The sequence below is a fragment of the Nilaparvata lugens genome, chromosome X (assembly GCF_014356525.2).
Source record: "Nilaparvata lugens isolate BPH chromosome X, ASM1435652v1, whole genome shotgun sequence".
NCBI lineage: Eukaryota > Metazoa > Arthropoda > Insecta > Hemiptera > Delphacidae > Nilaparvata > Nilaparvata lugens.
The window spans coordinates 9,544,451-9,564,325 of NC_052518.1; the positions used below are offsets into that span (position 1 = coordinate 9,544,451).

Genomic DNA, 19,875 nt, shown 5'->3' on the forward strand with positions numbered 1-19,875 from the left:
ATTGACAATATCAGACAGGGTTGAAAAAATTACTATGTTTGAAGTAATTCACTTTAGCATTTTTAACATTGAGGTACTGACTCATTACTAGGTCTACCTACACTCTATCGCTAGGATAATGAATATAATGTAGTTATCATGATGTAGATTTTGAAAATTCAAAAAATCCATGATCATGAAATAGTACATATCACTACTTTTTCCTCAATGTTGAAGTAGGCTTACACATGATTATATCTACTCATATTATTTTGACATATTGTATGATTTTTCAATATAGATATTGAATATTGAAAAAGAATAGAATACATTTTTATTTGATGACAGTAATGTCCACTCTACCACTTAATCATGAATATTCAGATAGTTATCATGATAATGATTGACCACAAAAATTAATTCAGATAGTTATCATAATGATGAGTAGAGTTATAATAAGAAAGCAAAGATATTGTCGAATCTCACTAGAAATTTATTAAAAACTTTAAAACAGAACCATGGTTTCACGTAGTTAACCAACGCATCATCAGCTGTACTGAGGAAACCATGGTTCTGCTTTAAAGTTTTTAATAAATTTCTAGTGAAATTCGACAATATCTTTGTTTTCTTATTATGGAGAGATTTCACAACATCACCATCACTTCTACTAATTTTATGAGTAGAGTTCGTTGATTAAAGGAAATCACACATTCCTCAGACATAACGAAGAGTTCAAGGCCTAGATTCTATTCCACTGATACGGAAGATGGAAGATGCCCGTTGCATCCATATTGCGTAGCCATTAATTATTCATTAACAGCTGATCTAGATGTGCACTTATATTAACATAATACAACAAACACTATTCTATTGACATGGAGTGATCCAAGCGTGTTACAGGTGCCCTATACTCTATACGTTTTAATGCTAACCTAACGGTAAATATTAAGCGCATCCCGCACCACACACACTACTTTCGAAAAGGAGGTGAACAAGTACACTCATAGCCGAACGTGACAATGAAGAAACAAAGAACCGAAGATTGTTGTGGTCTTGCGGTTATCAATAAATAAATCATCAGCTTTCAAGCTCGGTCACGATAATTTCGAGCACTTAGGCTACCGGTATTACTGTAACGTACGTACAGTTTTCTAACTGGGTCTGTGCTAGAAATTAGGAATGATAGTAGCCAGTGGACAACAAAACAAACTTTCCAGAGATGTGAAATTGTTTGTGTTTTTTGGGTGAGAAACTCGGGTGCTAGAAAAAAAGACAATACATTTTCTTTGTTATTAGTATTATAGGGTAGTAAAAAAGTGTATCCGAAAAATAGTAATGGGATTTGAATTTTGATAGGACTGAGACTATTACCGTCAAACTGGCTAACTTGGGACAGTAGTCTAACTTGGGACAGTTTAACCCCTTCCCTCCAATTCCAACTTACCAGCTGTTTGTGCAATTCATTCCGAGTTCTGGCATTGTGGATTTGTCGGGAACACATCATTGAAAATATTTAATAACGTTTTGAACAACTAATTAAGAGCTAAGATACTTTTTTAACAGTCACAGTCATAACAATCTACTATCTCTAACCTAGAAATTGAGCCTTTAATAACTTCTATTATGAACACTCAATTATTACACACGATTATTTTATCAATTATTCAATTATTTTACAGTTTAAGTATTTTTATTATGAATATGAAACATATTATTCAAAATCTAATGTCCCAAGTTAGCCTTCAACCACCCAATTGTCTTATTTCAGGCAAATAATATTGGTGGCCCAAGTTACCCAGACACTGCGGGTAACTTGGGACATCAAATTTTTCAATTTTTTTTCAGAACAGGTTGGAATAATAATGAAATTGAATGTATATATTTGAAGTATTATTGAAGACCTAAGTTTTGATCACAGGAGAAATAAACTATTAAAATAATTATGGAACTGAATTTCAAGTTAGCCGGTTTGACGGTACTTCTTGAAATTCTTTTTATTTCAATTGAATACTCGTCAGATCAGTATGTTGTGGGCCTACATCGAATAACAAGTATCTTTATAACACAACTAATAGTTCAATAGTTCGTGTTTTATTCTCATTTTAAAATATAAGTTTCTGGAAGAGTATTCAGTTTTCAGCAAACTTTGGAATAATTAGGCTAGTCAATATTATATGAATAAAACCTATTTCCAGATTTAGAGATTAAGAAAGAACCTATTCCAAGACACTTATTGAACCTAATGGACCTTTTCAACCTATAGATTCAATATAGATTCAAAGATCCTTAAAATTTAACACTTTTCCTAGAAACCAGGCTTAATTCTTTTTATGTTTTCTAACGGCATTCAGTGAAAATTGAAAATATTTTCTCTATTATTGCTTTCAAATTTTATTTTGGAATAATAACATTTCAACTGGATTGTTTGAAGCGCAGTAATAATTTAACACTTGCATGAGTTGAAATCTGTGAAATCGAATCAATTTTTCGTTGAAACGTATCAACTGAACAAAATTACATTGATTGAACTTTTCAATATGTGTAATCAAACCAATTGTCGGTTGAAACGCAGTATCTCCATAATGTTGCATTGATTGAAATTCTCAATATGTATAATAAAATAATGAATTGTTGGTTGAGATACAGTAATAATTAAACACTTGAATGAGTTAAAATCTGTGCAATCAAATTAATTGTTCGTTGAAATGTATCAACTGAACAAAATTACATTGATTGAACTTTTCGATATGTGTAATCAAACCAATTGTTGGTTGAAACGCAGTATGTTGCATTCATTGAAATTCTCAATATCAATAATTGTTGGTTAAAACGCAGTAACAGAACAATGTAGGTTATAGATTCAAAGTTCGAATATTCAAGTTTCAAGTTTCAAGTTTATTGTTTACATCAGCAATACAACAAAATAAAAAACATCTCATCAGATACCTATAACTAACAATTTAAAGATACTAGGCACTTCTGAAAGGTTAATTTGGCACTATATCATAATGTACCAATAATACAGAAGAAATTAACTTTAAACTTATAAGTACTTACACAACTCATATCAACATTTTGGAATAATGTAACTGATGATGGAAATGAACCTTAACATTTTATGTGAGAACCGATGCAAACAATATTAATATTGGAACTTTTCTGTAACTGAGAACAGAAGTTTTTTATAACATTGAATATGTGTAATCAAATAAATTCTTGGTTGAAACGCAGTAATTGTACACTGTTGCAGGTGATCTACTATGAAAACGCTCACCACCAGCACCACTATGAGCCAGAACACCACGACCACGGAATCCTCGAGGACCATGGTGGTGGCTGGGGAGGCATCTGGGGCCGCAGCATCGCCGTCACCCCCCAGGAGCAGGGAGGAGGCATGCCCCAGTCCAGCACCATCGCCACAGACTACTTCCCCAGAAGTATGGACAACAGTGACCAGTTCCACGCCAACAGAATGGCCGCTCAAGACCTCGCTTATGCTCAACAGAAACCTGACTACGCCCAGCATTGATCTTCCACTTATCATTCATCTTTGTCAATTCTAAATCAAAACTATTCTACCGATATCTAGAAACTTTGAAGGCTTTGAGGCAACCCATCATGGGCTACAGCATGTATCTCATGATGCTATAACATGATGCTGCATCACATGGTGCTATATCATCAAGTGCATTCTTGAAATCTAGAACATATGATGTTATAACGTATGTCTCAAAAGGCTATAACATCAAGTGAATTTTTGATATCTAGAACGCATGATGTTATAACACATATCTCATGATGCTATATCATGTATCACATGATGCTGCATTACATGGTGCTATATTATCAAGTGCATTCTTGATATCTAGAATACAAATGATGCTATAACACGTATCACATTGAGCTATATCATTTCTGATATCTAGAACACATGATGCTATAACACATATCACATGTTGCTATATCATCAAGTGCATTTCTGATTTCTATAACACATGATGCTATAATTACATATCTCATGATGCTATAGGACTCTTATCACATGATGATATAGCATCATGTATATTTTTGACAACTAGCACATAACTAGCTAACCAAAATTCAATTTTTCCTTCACTTCAAGAGGCTATTGTCTCTGAGTATGAATGAGACTTGAGTAACTCAGAAGCTCTCTAGTGAATATTCTGGCATAAAATCTACCATAACACTGAAACAGCTATGACCACCACAGCTATGCTCAAAAGACAGCAGATGTCTCATCTGTTCATCTGACTCAATGCTCCATTTCATTGGACAAATTTTAGGTGGATCTCTTTCAAAATCAAAACAGATCAAAGATTATGCTCTCAAATTCCAGTCTATTGCATAACTTACTCTACAATAGATCTCAATTTGTTCGAATCATTTTTGGTTGTCTCAAGCCTTCTAGGAACGTTCGATACGTTTCACTCCATTATTGTGCCAAAACATTAAGAAAATCAGTCAATCTAAACTCTAGTATCATAGTTTCTCATTCCTATATTTATTTTGTATTGTAGTCGTAAGTTAATAAATGTTGATTTGTAGGCCAAAACTGTGTTTGATATTGGATACTCTGAGAATGCAGTTAGGAGAGTGCTGTACCTTTTTTGCTTGTATTGACACTGGGTGAAAGGACTCTTTGAGTTTGCCGCTCGATGAATCAAACTAGTTAGTTATTGGTTATTATAATTATTATTTATTTTACAAGATGAGGTGATTTGTCAGATGACGTTGGTGTTTGCCTGTTTCACAGTTTATAGCTTAATTTTAAGTCGACCGTAGACAACTTGGCGGGATATTAGTACAACAACGGGTTCTTATAGAAAGGAAGGAAATAGACCGTTCAGATCCTTCTTCCAATCTACTATAATCGTATTTCGAGCTCTGACAAGCCTATTCAGTTTGTTTCGTTGCTAGCGTCTTATTAACCGATGAGATAGTAAGATGTTTTCGCTCGGAGCATTCTGTCGAATTATTCTGTAGTTATTGTGTTGCATTCTCGATAGGTTCAATTTAAGCCTAGTCTGGTCATGGTAAAGATCAACCGCAAAATTAATGAGCTCGGGGATCACTGCTCTAGAAACTCTCCAATTAAAAACATCTGGAGAAATCTTTCAACTCATCTGATACCGATTGGACTTTTCTGGGTTCCAACCCAACAATCAACCAACAGATTTGATCAAAAATTTTCCCAATACATATAAAACACATGGATCATTCCTGACTCCACTGATACAGATGAGGCCTTACAAGCTTTTCATAACTTTTCCAGAGAACAGTATATCTTGACTACCCAGTTTTTAATCCAACTGTCATGTTCATGATATTATAAAAAAGTAGAGGAAAATCACGTTGTCTCTGAACAATCACTTTATCAAGAACATTCTTCGAGCCGTATGGAAATGTATAAAGAACGAAACAGTTGATCTTTGAAACCATATATGTTATAATTTTCAGTATTTAATCACCATCCATAATGATCACGATAAATGCTTGACTAATTGAATAATCGAGAATGGTAGGCAACTATTGTAGCTTAGTTGATAAGCGAATTATTTATTTCCTCTATTTATTTATTTATTTATAAATTGCAATATTATTTGTTACATTAATAAATATTGTTTGTAATAATGATAATTCGTTCATTCATGATTTTTATCCTGTACCTATTTATAATTCACAATTAAGTATCATTGAATTCGAAACTACTTCTTACCATGCTATGAGAGTATGCTATAACCCATACCAATAAGGTTACGCCCAGACAGAGACCAGACATGTGTTCCAAGTTACGAGTTATCTATAGTATTTTGGCAGCATACAGAAGGCGGCCAAATACAAAATACAATTTACATGATAAAAATTATTTGCATTTCTTATGGAAGATGGAGAAAAACAATACACTAATAGTCAGACAGAGAGCTAGTATCTGTAGCTTCAGTATCAATACAATCATATTATGATAAAGGTCTCTCTCTCACTTTCTCTCAAGGGTTGTGTGCCAGAGAGGACAAGAATCCTAGCTCCGCCTTTGATAAAGGCAATTAATAAATTCAATCCAATTTTATTCTCTCGTGATAATTGTCTTAAACCATTGTGCACACCACTACGATATGCACGAATATTGGTAAAGGCCAATATTCCAACCTTCAAATTACAGGTTAAAGATTCTCTCGCTCCCGTCGCGATAATGTGGAATTTTGCAGTGGTGTGCAAAAGCCTTAATTTTCAGTTTCCATACTGGCGTTCTCACGTTCTTGTGCTATTTATCAAAGAACTTTTGCCCACTAGAGTTCTCATCGCTCCCGTCGCTGTAATGCGAATTATTGCAGTGGTGTGCACAAACCTCAATTTTCAGTTTACATACTGGCGTTCTCGCGTTATTTGTGCTTTCTATCAAATAACTCCTGCCCACTAGAGTTCTAATAGTGGGTCAGAATAAGACCGTTTTTAATAAAAGAAGTAATAATAGAATAAAAGTAATAAAAGAATAAGTAGACCGATGCAGTCTAACCGTTAAGTGTGTACTGTCAGCAGGTTTTACCAAGAACGGTGAACTCTGAACGCGTGACAGTTCTCCATCTCTATCTGTGCATACCCTTATGTACAAGAAAATCTCTAGAGGTTTTTGTCAAAAATGAAAATCAAGCATCAGAAACTCGCCTGTCCAGCGCTCATGAAATTAAATACAACTCTAAAATAGCGAAAATCATATTTATTTTTTATTCATATCTGTTCCAAACATCATTGTTACAAAGAAAGTATCCTCATAATCGAATAATACGGATAATTCATGTTACAGATTCATTATATTTTTGCTTTTCAGTTCGATTTCCATAATTTGTTATTGGAAAAGGTACAAGTTACAGAAGAGTTTCTGCAACTCGCCTGTCCAGCGCTTATGAAATTTAATACAACCTAAAAATAGCGAAAACCATATTTATTTTTTATTCATGTGTGATCCAATCATCACTTTTACAAAAAAGTGTCTCATAATCGAATAATACAAATAACTCTTGTTGCAGATCCATTATTATTGTTTTTCAGTTCAGTTTGATTTTCATAATTAAGAGAAGGTAGAAGAGATACTGCAACTCGCCTGTCCAGTGCTTATGAAATTAAATACAACTCTAAAATAGCAAAAATCATATTTATTTTTAATTCATATCTGTTCCAAACATCATTGTTACAAAAAAGTATCCTCATAATCGAATAATACGGATAACTCATGTAACAGATTCATAATATTTTTGCTTTTCAGTTTGGTTTCCATAATTTGTTATTTGACAAGGTTCAAGCCACGGCAGAGTTTCTGCAAGGTGACTCGTAGCGATTGGTCATTTTTAGTACGAAAAGAACTCATCCAATTGAGTCATTCCTCAATTAGTTGCGAATGCTACAAGTGCTATGATATCACTGAAATATACGTGAGAACATGAGAAATGCAGCATCAAAAATAGGTAGGCCTACATTGTAAATATAACTCAATGTTTGCTGGTAAACTAATACAAAAGACGAAGGCAGTAGAATATCTACTATTGAGCGATGTGATTGGCAGTTGAGCTATGAACGACTGCCATTGGCCTAGATAAGCCACTCCCACAAAATAAATCGATCATTGTGGTAGTAGCTTTTCTAGGCCAATGGCAGTTGTTTAGGAACATGTGGAGAGAATTGAAACATTGGTCTTAAAAGAGAGTGAATAGCCTGATACTCCGACTTTGATGCATTCAGACTAATTTTTGTGTATTCTTCTTCTTCTTCTTCTTCGCATTCAGTCACGCAGTACTGGACAAACTTTTGTTTCATTTCTCTGTGATTCTTGTGAAGTTGATACAGTATCAAGTGCTTTGTATCATTTTCACTGCCAGAGCTTTCTAGCGGAATCCTTTACAACTACATTAAGCTTTTTCCTGATCAGAATTCCGTAAGAGCACTTTTAAAAAGACTTATAATCAAATTTGTGAAGAAATTTATCGATGTTTACTATTACTAAACCATTTTTGATGTGTGGAGAGCTCACTAGATGAGTTTAAATACATTTGGCATTGCATTTGATACTAATAACTGACTTTGAAGATGCTACCTCTCACCAGAGTTTTGCATAGCATTTGTAATATAGCCTGCCCTTTGACTGATGTTGAGCATACTTTTCAAACGATTCTCCACATTTTCGTGGTCTTCATCTATTTTGGAGAACCATCCTTGGACTTTGGTAAAGGGGTCTATTGCGATGGTTCAATAATTCACATTAATTAATACTTCTTCTTCTTCATCTATTTCTCCGATGTGCTTTGCCACTATCATTCTTCCATTCTGCTGAAATGAAAATGCTGAGATGGTCAGGGAGCGCGACTAGACTGCACCATATTCGAAACACATGATTTTTGTGTATTCATATCTGTTTAAACGAAGTCATATTATAAATTACCAACAAAAAACTAATATATTCATCGAATACTCATAACTATGTAAACAACTCGCACTATCAAAAATTATTGTGATTAGCAAGAGAGTATTTAAGTTTTTCAAGTTTCACTCTAATCTGTTTTCAATCATTAGTCAAAAGACTGGCATCTATTCATCTGAAGAACGTGCAATCTGAGCTCAAAATAACCAATTCGATCATTTCTAATGATATTAGACTTCTGAGAAGTAATATCTTCAAATTATCATAAATATCATGAATTACATAATGTCATTATAGGCTGGATAATACTTTTGTAGATTGTTTTTTTTCAGGCTTCTTTTGAATATAAATAAAAATATGAATCTAATTCCCTTTTTAAAATTTTTTATTCACGACATGTATCGGAAACATGTCGTGAATAAATAATTTTAAAAAGGGTACTTAGGTTTATACATATTTTTATTTATCTTTTCTTTCTTTATCCGGCGCTACAGCCCTAGGTGAGCTCTGGCCTCCTTCACAACACACCCCCATTCTTCCTTGTTCATGGCTCTTTCCTTCCATCCTCTTACCCCCATCTTTCTCAGGTCATCCATCACTTGGTCCACCCACCTGTTCCTTGGCCTACCTTTCTTTCGTCTGCTGTGCAACTTGCTATTAAAAACTATTTTCGGCATTCTAGCCTCACTCATCCTCATCACATGCCCCAACCACCTTATTCTTTGGGCTTTAATGAAGCGTACTATATTTTCTCCTTTTATTAATGCTTCTATTTCCTCATTTTTTCTTAATCGCCATTGCTGCTCATTAACCTGATTTTATTAACCTATTTTTATTTATACTTTTTTAAATTATGAGGAAGTATAAGGCCCATATTTTATAAACTTTGTAAATGGCGTCATGATTTACAGCATCTTGTACCGGGAGTCATCCACTTTTTAAAACGTCATGAAACGCAACTATGATATTATTAGGATGTCCTCTAATATGAATAACACTTTAATGAGAAGTTGGGCTACCTTGAAGTTTCCAGGAAAGTCAAGGATGAGATGACATCATAATATAGAACGCTATATTCTACGTTAGTGGAAACTTGACAAATTATTATAATATTCTGTGAGAAGTGGAACGATGTCTGACCTGAATAGTGTCAAGGGGAGGATGAGGGGATATTAGGTGTGGTGGGGGTGGATGAGGGTTAATTAGGTGTGGTGGGGGTTGGATGAGGGGAAATTAGGTGGGGTGAGTGGTAGTTCTTGTGGTTTTGAAGTCCACATGAGAAATCGATGAAAAGGATGAATTGACGAGATAATTGTGATATACTAGCTCAGCATGGCAAAGTAGATATTTCATGTTTGAAGACCTGAACACACAAACACACAACACTCGTCTCCTAGCAACCCATGTTACATACAAACCCGCAAACGGTCTTTAGCCAACGTTTATTGTGTAACACGTTCAGACTGTTTATTGCGGCTTGCATCTCGCATCACACGTTCCCAGTCAGTAGAGGAGACAACATGTCGAGTGCTGCGAAGAGGGCCGGGATTGGTGGATGGATGAATTAGCTCTCTCTATTCTACGTACAAAGGTAATGTTGAAATCGCATTTCCAATATCAAATATTTTATCAGATAATATTTCATGAAAAAATAATTGAATAATTAAAAAAAATATAATCATATTTTATCACAGATACATAATTATTATATTGAAGTCTTTTGAAGATGGAAGAAAGTTTTAAAGGAAGGTCATATAATTCATTTTTTGTGTACAGTAGTTGAGAAGTTATTCACTATAATATAATTTGATGTGATTTCCTTTATTTCTCATAGTCGTTGAATTTATTCTTTCTCATTCATTATTCCAAACGTATTATAGAATAATATTTTCAAAATACAATATCCAGGTGAAATAATGATTACTTGATTTTGTAGAGTTTGGAATTGTTCACTAAACGCATAGAAATAATATAGTTCAAATTTTGAAAAGAATAGCTGATAAAAGAGGATAAGTATAAGCAAATAATTTGTTCAAAATATTTTTAAATTATCCAGGTGAGATAATAATATTAGATAATATGAGATAAATAATATTTACTTGATTTTGTAGAGGTTGAATTTGTTCACTAAACGCATAGAAATAATAGAGTTAAAATTTTGAAATGAATCTAAAATGATGAGAGAGGATAAATTAGCTCTATAGAAAAGTGGAAATATACTTTTTCAGGTGATACTCGCAAATTTTCAATATAAAGTTCAGAAGAAACTGTTTTCAGATTGATTATAATAACATATAATTGGTTTGTTTCCTCTTCTAAAAGGAAAAAATATTGAACAAAATACCTTACAGTTGTGTTGTGTGTGATGTTGTGGTACTTTTCCATAATGAAAACACAAATTGAAATGTTTATATTATAGTATTAACAATAAAAGTGGTTGTGTTTTCATTCCATTGAACAAAATAATTTAAACTAATGCAAATATGAAACAGTTTTATTTCGAAGCTACCGGTATTGAACTATTTATGTCTGTAGTTTATCATTTCATTTTGATCGAAATCTTACCATTTCTCTTCTGTTTCAACAGGATTGGAAAAGGTTTCTTTCAATACTCGAACATTCTGTATGATGAAACACGTAGCATTGCCCAAGGAAATAACATCCTCAAAATATGGGATGTGCCACAAGTGGTATAGGCACACAGGTAAGAACTGTTTTTATAAGATATTCAAACTTTATCAATATAATCAAATTACCGTATGATTCATAATACTAATCTGGAAGATTAGATCTTGGTCTGGATCATGCCAAGGAGGCATGGATGAAGACCTTTGTAAGACGCAGTAAGCATGATCCTGAACTTGAAAAAGGGAGCAAGGAGGAATTTTTGCTTGAGTTATTCCGCAAATAGTAAGAGGTGGCTTATTACCTCCAAATAGTATTCCTATACTGGAGAAATTGTTCATAAATTTGTGCCCAAGAATAATATTTTCACAGAGGTCTTGCATAAGCATTAAGGTTGTGTTTGTATAACTTTCTCCCTGAACTGTTAAATTCACGTTAACTTTGCCTCGGATTAGTGGTGTGAAGCGTTTTGAGCCTGAAGTTACTTTTCCTATCTCTGGTATAACTTCTAAATTCAGTTTTTTGCATAGGTATCGTCAATAAAGTTGCCAGTTGCTCCAGTATCGATCAGTGCTTGACTTTCAGTTCCGTTTATGGTAATAGGAATAATAACCTTTGAAAGACATTTTTCGGCTTGCACTGAAGGTCGAAATTACTAAACTCTCTTTTTTCTCTTATACGGAAGATTTTGAGTTACATACTCGAGCAAAGTGTCCCATCTTACCACACTTCTTGCAGAGTTCGTTTTTAGCTGGGCAAAATAGTCGAGAATGTTTTTTGTTGCCACAAAAAAGGCATGCTTGTCCACTAATACTAACAGCTGATAATGAGGAGTCTGAAGTGTCTTTTTGATTAGGAATTAGATTTGATGCATTTTCTGTATCTTTACAAGCATTAAGCTCAAAAGGAGGATTAGATTTATTTTAGCATTGTAATTGATCTTTTGCAGACTCAAAAGCTCTTGCACGATTAAGAGTTTCATGCAAAGACATATCTGGGCTTTCTAAAATTCGTTGGCGGATTTCGGATGAATATAAACCTGCAATCAATGTTTCTTTTATGTGCTCCTCTCGATTCTCTGTAGCAGAGATCGCTGTAAAATTACATTCTAGGCTGAGTTCTTTCAGTTTTAGGAAAAAATTATCGATGGACTCACCTTGTTTTTGTTTTCTTATAGAGAGAAGGTACCTTATAAAGATTTCGCTTTTCTTCTTGATAAATATGCCTTCAAGGATGGAGATACTTTCCTCGAATGTAGTACAACCTATTATCAATTTGTAATTTTCAGCTGACAGCAAGGTAACTAAGATATCCAATTTCGTATCTTCAGTGTAATAGTTTCCTTTCAAGTAGGCATCCAGCATTCTTTTCCAGTGTCTCCATTCCATTGGTGCACTAGGAGAATCTGGATCCACACTTAGACATTTTGGTTTGAGAATTTTCCCAATTGATTCCGAGTTGAAAGATGTATCAACGGGTTCATTTCGAGATAATTCGGTAGGCTTATCCTGATTCCGTGATGGAGATTCAACATTATTTCGATCCCGGGTTTTCCTCTTTGGCATTTTGATTACCGGTACTTATTTTAGTCAATAAAATTGTAATAAATAGAGACCATTGAAGAGCTAGAATAATGGCTTTTATTGACTAAAATAAACTGAGATAAAATAAAAAACTTTCTGATGATTCAGAATAATTCTGATTATGACATATGATTATCATATCATTTTGTTTGGATCTATTCTCACAATTTTTTCCGTGTCATAATCCCACTCTACATAGCTAGTGTACCAGGGTTCCATAACTAATAAGACAATTGTGAAGACAATTTCTGACTCCATCTTAATCAAATTATCTAGTCTATATAAAGAATTGCCGAAATTTACAAACTTTCTCTCTCTATATGTATCTTTTGAGATTAATTTATGTATTCTCATAAGGATTTATAGCAGACTTAGAAATAGCAAAGTGACTACCATTACTTCTAATTCTAATGTAGGCTATGAAAAGTAAATAGAAAACAAAGGGATATGATCGTTCCTTGAACACTGAAAAGACCTTAAATGGGAGTATGGGTTTGCAATCAATCACAGAGAATTATTGAGTGACTTGATGTGTTCGCTGTCTTCAGACAAACTGTGTTTTCTATGTGAGGTCACCACGCTCTCTGTTTACTTGACATTGACTCCATTCAACGAAACCTAACAACAAATGCTCAAATCTTTATGAAATTTCTTCCATCTTTTCGTAATCGCAGTGAATTTGAAGTCTACCTTGTAGGGAAGACAAAGTATAATATTTGAATATTATAATAGATATGAGCCTCTACTGTACAATAATAATATCATAGATGAAAGAAAGTATGAGAAACCTTATACTACGTATGCTGTGTATGCATAGCTTATGCTATCTTTTCTCTATAATAATTGTTTGTATAATGTTATTAAAGGAATTGACATTGCTCATTTAATAACGGAACCTTGATTTAATTTAAATTTTACTTTTATAATTGTATAATTCCTATGTATACTTGAAAGAATGAGTCTCAATTCTAAATTGTTGTAATTTTCTCATGATTTTGAACTGTGAAGTATACACAAAAAATGTTCACTTTTATCTATTCATTAACAGTCACAAATCAAAATATAAAATTTTTTGATCTGGAAAAAACAACCGCCTGAGCGCAAAACTGTCACTCTCCGAATTTTGACCAGTAAAAGATTGGAAGTGCTTGTTTAGATCTATCATTTCCTGATCTATGATCAAAATATGACCGATAATGATTAATACTAAAATAAACAAACTTTTGTCTTTCTAGAAATTCAATTCTTGGGTTTATATTATGGAATGATCCTCATTGGTTTACACTCACAGTTTTCAAGCTATTTTATGAAAATATTGAAAAGTTTATAACATTTTCAGAGACGTGTAACCAGCAGCTTGGGTGCTGATCTTCTCGATACGTTCCTCCGGATAGACCGCGACATATGGAGAGAAGAGAAGGCTGCCCCTGCACCGTCATTGGGTAAACTTCCAACTCCATTTCTCAATCGGATTTCAAGCCATAATTCAATATTCAACTTTACAGTACATGATTATCTATTTAAAACCTATTAGTAAATTGTGTGAATCCCTATATTTTCAATTAAATCCTTAGAGTTCATTCGTTTTTATACATAGCTCATGTTTTTTGGCTTTTAATCTTTTAAAAATCAAATTTACTATTGAATCGCTTTTCCATTGAAAATTCGTCAGAGCAGGTCAATATAATCAAATTTGCACAAGATTCATCCCTAGACATTCCTGTAGGATTTCACTGCCTTTCAAAGATAGCATATAGGGCTATCTTTTCTCTAGCATAATCTATCCTGCTATCTTTTCTCTAGCATAATCTATCCTATGCTATCTTTTCTCTATAAGATAGCATAGGACAGATTATGCTATCTTTTCTCTAGCATAATCTATTCTGTTATCTTTTCTCTAGCATAATCTATCCTATGCGATCTTTTCTCTATAAGATAGCATAGGATAGATTATGCTATCTTTTCTCTATAAGATAGCATAGGATAGATTATGCTATCTTTTCTCTATATGCTCCCATCTTCCTGTCCAATAATACATATCTATTGGTTATTCTTCTAATAGCCATCTTACCTCGATAAAATCTCCTTGGTCTCTAAATTTTCATCTATTGCTTTCATTCTCGTACAATCTTTCATAATTTCAATCCATCTACCATCAGTGGTACCGTATTAAATATAAGGATGATAATATAATAATAGGACAAAATACTAAGAGACTAATGTCTTGTCTTGAATGAACTTGTTCATATCCGATTTGATATTGATTTCCTCACTTATTCTATACTAGTAGGTAACCCGTGCTTCACAAGGGTCTATTTTAAAACTTTGCAAAATGAAAACTTGACGTAATAAAAAATTCGAAATTTGAAAATAGGCCTATAACCATCCTCGGTTAATGAAGAATCTTTATGCAAAATTTCAAATCAATCAGTCCAGTAGTTCAGACGTGATGATGTGTCAAACATAATTTTTCTACATCACGTACGTGTATGAGCCAGCTCTTTCCATTATTCTAGTAAAGATGATGGGTAGATGGATGATTTATCAGTATCTTTGAATGGGAATAACTTTTGAACGGTTTGAGGAATCGGTGCGGTTTTGATGTAACAGAAAATCAGTTATTTTTATTCGAATAGGATCCCCAATCATACCTATAATCTAATGCCCCTTTTAAAAGAAATGTTCAGCTGCTTCTATACAACAACTGGAAGCATGACAAATTAAAAACTTGACGTAATGAAATCTTGAAGAACTGAAAATAGGCATAAATAACCATCCTTGGTTAATTAAGAATCTATATGCAAAATTTCAAATTAATCAGTTGAGTATATTTCAGACGTGATGATGCGTCAAACATAATTCCCTATTCCTCACGTGTATAAGCCAGTTCTTTCCTTTATTATAGTATAGAAAACTGAAGAAGACATAATACTTGAAGACCTCACAGAATCATATTGATTTCTCCAATACATCAATAAATTTTAGTATCGATTAGATCCTTCTCAATTTGAATCAGGCAGCCTTTTGTTTTCCCAATTCCAAACAAAATACCTGAAATACTCGTTTCACTGCGAATTCGTGTCTGATAGTACATTATAACTGAAGAATATAAATTATCACTTATTTTATTGTGATCTATTCATGTTTTTCTTATGAAATTCAATGATAGGCCTACAGCATGAAGACTATGTCCATTCCATTTGTACTGGTGGCAAAATTTTACATTAAAAATAATTATTTGATAAAATCCAAGTTCAATTGTAATGGAAACAAATTCCTTCAAAAAATAATTGATAATAATACGTTTCGAGGGAAAAATTAAGAACAAAAAAATTGGGAAGAATCGGGATTCGACCCGAGGAACCATCGCTCCGTTTTACTGTTACTCTACACGGCCGTTCGAAAATGATAGTCTTGCAACAGCATTATAACCTCCTCATAAAAAACGCACTTCTGGGCTGCAACAATGTAGCCTATGGAACTTCATGTACGGTAGCATAGATGAAATTTGAACATTAATTCTGAAAAATCTGGAACGAAAATTGAAATTTGGGCTTCCAGGTGCACGAGATTGATATTTTTAGAATCCATGTGCAAAATTTGGAGATCTAAATCATTCCCGTTTTTCCGGTATGCAATCCACAAGTTGACATGTTTTGATGCGAACAAACGAACAAATGAACACACGAACAAACATAACCCTACTCTCTCTTATTATATAGATTCCGTATTTTGTACAATCTGGTAACCCCAAGGAGTATTTTCCATTCTCTATGTTCACCTCTATCTCTTTTCATAACACCTCTTGTTAGTCCATACACCTCTACACCGATGGTCATAATGTTTCTTCTTTTACATAATGCACATAATGCTTCTCATTGTTTGGCATATCAATAGTTTTTTTTAATTATAGAACTTCTTTAAATCTCAGCATAAGTAGCTAAAATCTTCTTCATTCAAGTTTGTGATCATTTTCAAAACAAATCATCTGCAAGCGAAAACAAATTCATATCTATCCCTATGATACATCTCACTGAATTTATCATTTCACAATGTAGTGTTGCGATAAAAATGGCTTCCAAAAAGAAATAAAACATGATGAGGCTTTTCAAGGTATTTCACATGTATATTTAAACATCAGACATTTATTTTCAGATACACCATATTCATCATCCTTTTCTTATCCAATGTTACGTTTCATATCCGTTTTATATTCAATTTACATTCTGATGTTCACTATTCACCAACCAGTCACCATTGAAATAACATATTGTAGTCAATGGAGACGTAAAGTTCAACTTAAGAAAGCTGATTATGATTTGAAATCTCGTTTTGTGTCAAGAGGATGAATTGAAATTAATTATTTTCCATATAGAACTGTATATAGTTCATTGCACTTGAATCTCTGATTTTTTCTATACTTTTGAGAATGATAAAAATTTAATTGTTTTCTATATTTTGAATCATCGTTACAAAATTAAACGAAACTCTCTTTGTAGAAAACTAATAAATTACGATCAGAGGCCTATTGCATCATGGAATACAAACTAATAATACCAGTAGTCAGCTGGGTTATTAGGATAGAAAAGTAAAACTATTATTTTAGTACTGATTGCTTCAGTAACTTATCATCAATTGTTTTGTTTGTTCTGTTACTTTAGTTTCGTAGTACTCCTTTTCATTTCTCCTTTTTTTAGTTAACTTGTTCATAGTATCATAGTAGTACCGTAATGTAATTAAATATAATTATTGTCATCGTTGGTAATTGCAAAACCATAAGCATAACTATTAAATAGCTATGCGAACTTTGTTGTTCAATTAGTCTAATGCTTGTTCTATTTATAATCTTGCTTTCTTCTTTATAATTATAATCTCTTTCACCTCATCTCTGGAAAGTTTCCACTTTTATTTTTTAGGTACGTTAAATTAGTTATAATTATACTACTACGTTAGTTATAATTATCAACTCGTTTGTAATTTTCTTTGTGTCTTTGTTTGATCTTTTTTTAATAATCTACCTGCGCATAGGTTTTAAACCTATGCAGGTATCATTTTTCCTCAAATATTACCCGTAATTATTTATAATAGACATTATATTTATTCTAGCAGCAATGTTACTTTCTTATTAATAAACTATAAATATATAGCTACATTTAGCATCAACTTGCTAATTCAATAAGTAAGTACCCTTATTGTTTTTCATTTTCTTTGTTTGTAATGTTTTTTGGAAAAATAAGGTTCAATATATTCAGCTTGTATTTCACCATGCAACAGGACCCTGGTTGAGATTCTCATTCTCCAGCACACTGTTAAAATTCAAGGCTTTCTTTATTGACAGTGTAGAAATAACTTACAATTTATTTGCAGTTCCATTACTTATTTCTACACTATATTATTTTAATTCACTATTTGATACGTTGTCTATACTGTCGTGAGATTAACTTCCCTGCAATATTGAATTAACGTACAAATAACTTACAGTTTATTTGCGGTTTCATAGCTTATACAGTATTTTGAAAATTCTCTATTTGATAAGTTGTCTATACCGTTGTAAGATTAACCTCATAGCTTACGGTTTGTAAATATTCTTTGTAATAAATTCAAATAAAAATGTAATTGCCGCATCACTTCTAGGACACTGCATGGCGAGATTGGAGAAAATTAACAGTGAAATTGAAGAAACGTTGAATGAAATGAATAATGATCAAGTTCTAATGCCTGGAGCTGTACCAGCCGAAGAAGAACAGTAGGTATCTATTGTGATTTCTAAACATTATTCATTCCAGCTGATGATTTGACATTTGTTCCATCTCAGTCAGATATCTATTGGAGATAAATTAAACGTAAGATTGATGTTTTTGAGTAATTGACGGTAGTAGCTTCCTAGACCGAATAAAGCTAGATTCTCATATACCCACCCTGTAGGGTGAAAAGTCCGAGAACGGCTTAATATCTCATACACAAAGGTTATTTAACGGTTAGAGAGATTGGGGATCCTACTCAAATTGAAAATACTACTTTACTATGACTTTAAAAATATGGTCTACCATCTTGGATCCGCCATATTGAATGCAACTTTATTTTTAAAAATAGGAAGGTGATCATGCATGGTTTCGATACGAAATTTCAAGAAAAATGAATGGCGAAACACGCATATCAATATCTCAAACCGTTCAAAAGATATTCACATTATTAATCAATATCATGCATATCAGAAATAAAATATATTGAATTATAATGTGTATATCTTCTGATGGTTTGAGATATCGATGTGCGGTTTCCACCATTAATTTTTTCTTGAAATTTCGTATCGAAATCATGTATTGTATGACAACCTTCCTATTTAAAAAAATAAAGTTGCATTCAATATGGCGGATCCAAGATGGCGGATCAGTTTTTTGAAGTCATAGTGAAGTAATATTTTCAATTTGAGAGGGATCCCCAATCACACCCACCTCGGAATCACAATCTTTCATGAGATACTAAGCCGTTCTCATACTTTTTTCTCTCCTTTCTGCTTTGAATAGTATTGATTAATAATGTCAAATATCAAATCAAATCAAATTTATTGCCAAATTCATATAGATAATTCACAAAACATGGAAAACAAAATTCAGTTTCATACATTAGAAATTCACTAACAAAAATACAAAAGTTTTTATTGAAACTAAATAATAATAAAATATATAATATTGGCGTTGCCAGCAAAACAAAGTTTGTGCGCTAGCAACAAGCATTCAGTAAGCACTCCAATTTGAGAAAAATAGAATAAAAGTAACTGTATAAAAAGAAATTTAGCAAACACTTCAAACAAAAAATTAGCATACACTTTCAAAAAATAAAAATAAAAAACATTATAGTGGAGTAGTTCATAGTATAAACATAAACGTAAACAAATATTCATTTTGATATAATTATCAAGAATTTGAAATTAGTGCAGGATAACATTATATAAAATTGGTTCAGTTTGAGAGACAACTTTCAATAGTAAAGGGGGAAATAATTAATATTTTAATCAGTGCAGGATAACATTATATAAATTGAATTCAGTTTGATAGACAACTTTCATATAGTAAAGGGGGAAATAATTGAATAAAACATGATAATAACGAATTGATGAATGCCTAGAATTAAAATATTTTGACTACAACATTTTCGGTCTTGATCCAGTTCTCAATTTTTGTTTTAAGTGCTTTAGAGGGTTTCATTTTTATAGAATGTTCTGGAATAATATTTATTAGTTTATTTACTATGTAG

General features: G+C 32.8%; 2 protein-coding genes across 2 annotated transcripts in view; both read left to right on the forward strand.

Moving 5' to 3' along the window:
• The window catches only part of LOC111055870, a 31,906-nt gene extending 26,269 nt beyond the window's left edge, over positions 1–5,637 (forward strand). Inside the window, exon 3 of the mRNA XM_022343172.2 lies at positions 3,230–5,637. Coding sequence (XP_022198864.2) covers positions 3,230–3,508 — 279 coding nt within the window. The 3' untranslated portion in view covers positions 3,509–5,637. The remainder of the gene's footprint in view (positions 1–3,229) is intronic.
• A 4,107-nt stretch (positions 5,638–9,744) lies between these two features.
• The window catches only part of LOC111055869, a 39,376-nt gene continuing 29,245 nt past the window's right edge, over positions 9,745–19,875 (forward strand). The window contains 4 exon segments of the mRNA XM_022343170.2: positions 9,745–10,001; positions 10,998–11,114; positions 13,958–14,060; positions 18,253–18,364. Coding sequence (XP_022198862.2) covers positions 11,082–11,114; positions 13,958–14,060; positions 18,253–18,364 — 248 coding nt within the window. The 5' untranslated portion in view covers positions 9,745–10,001; positions 10,998–11,081.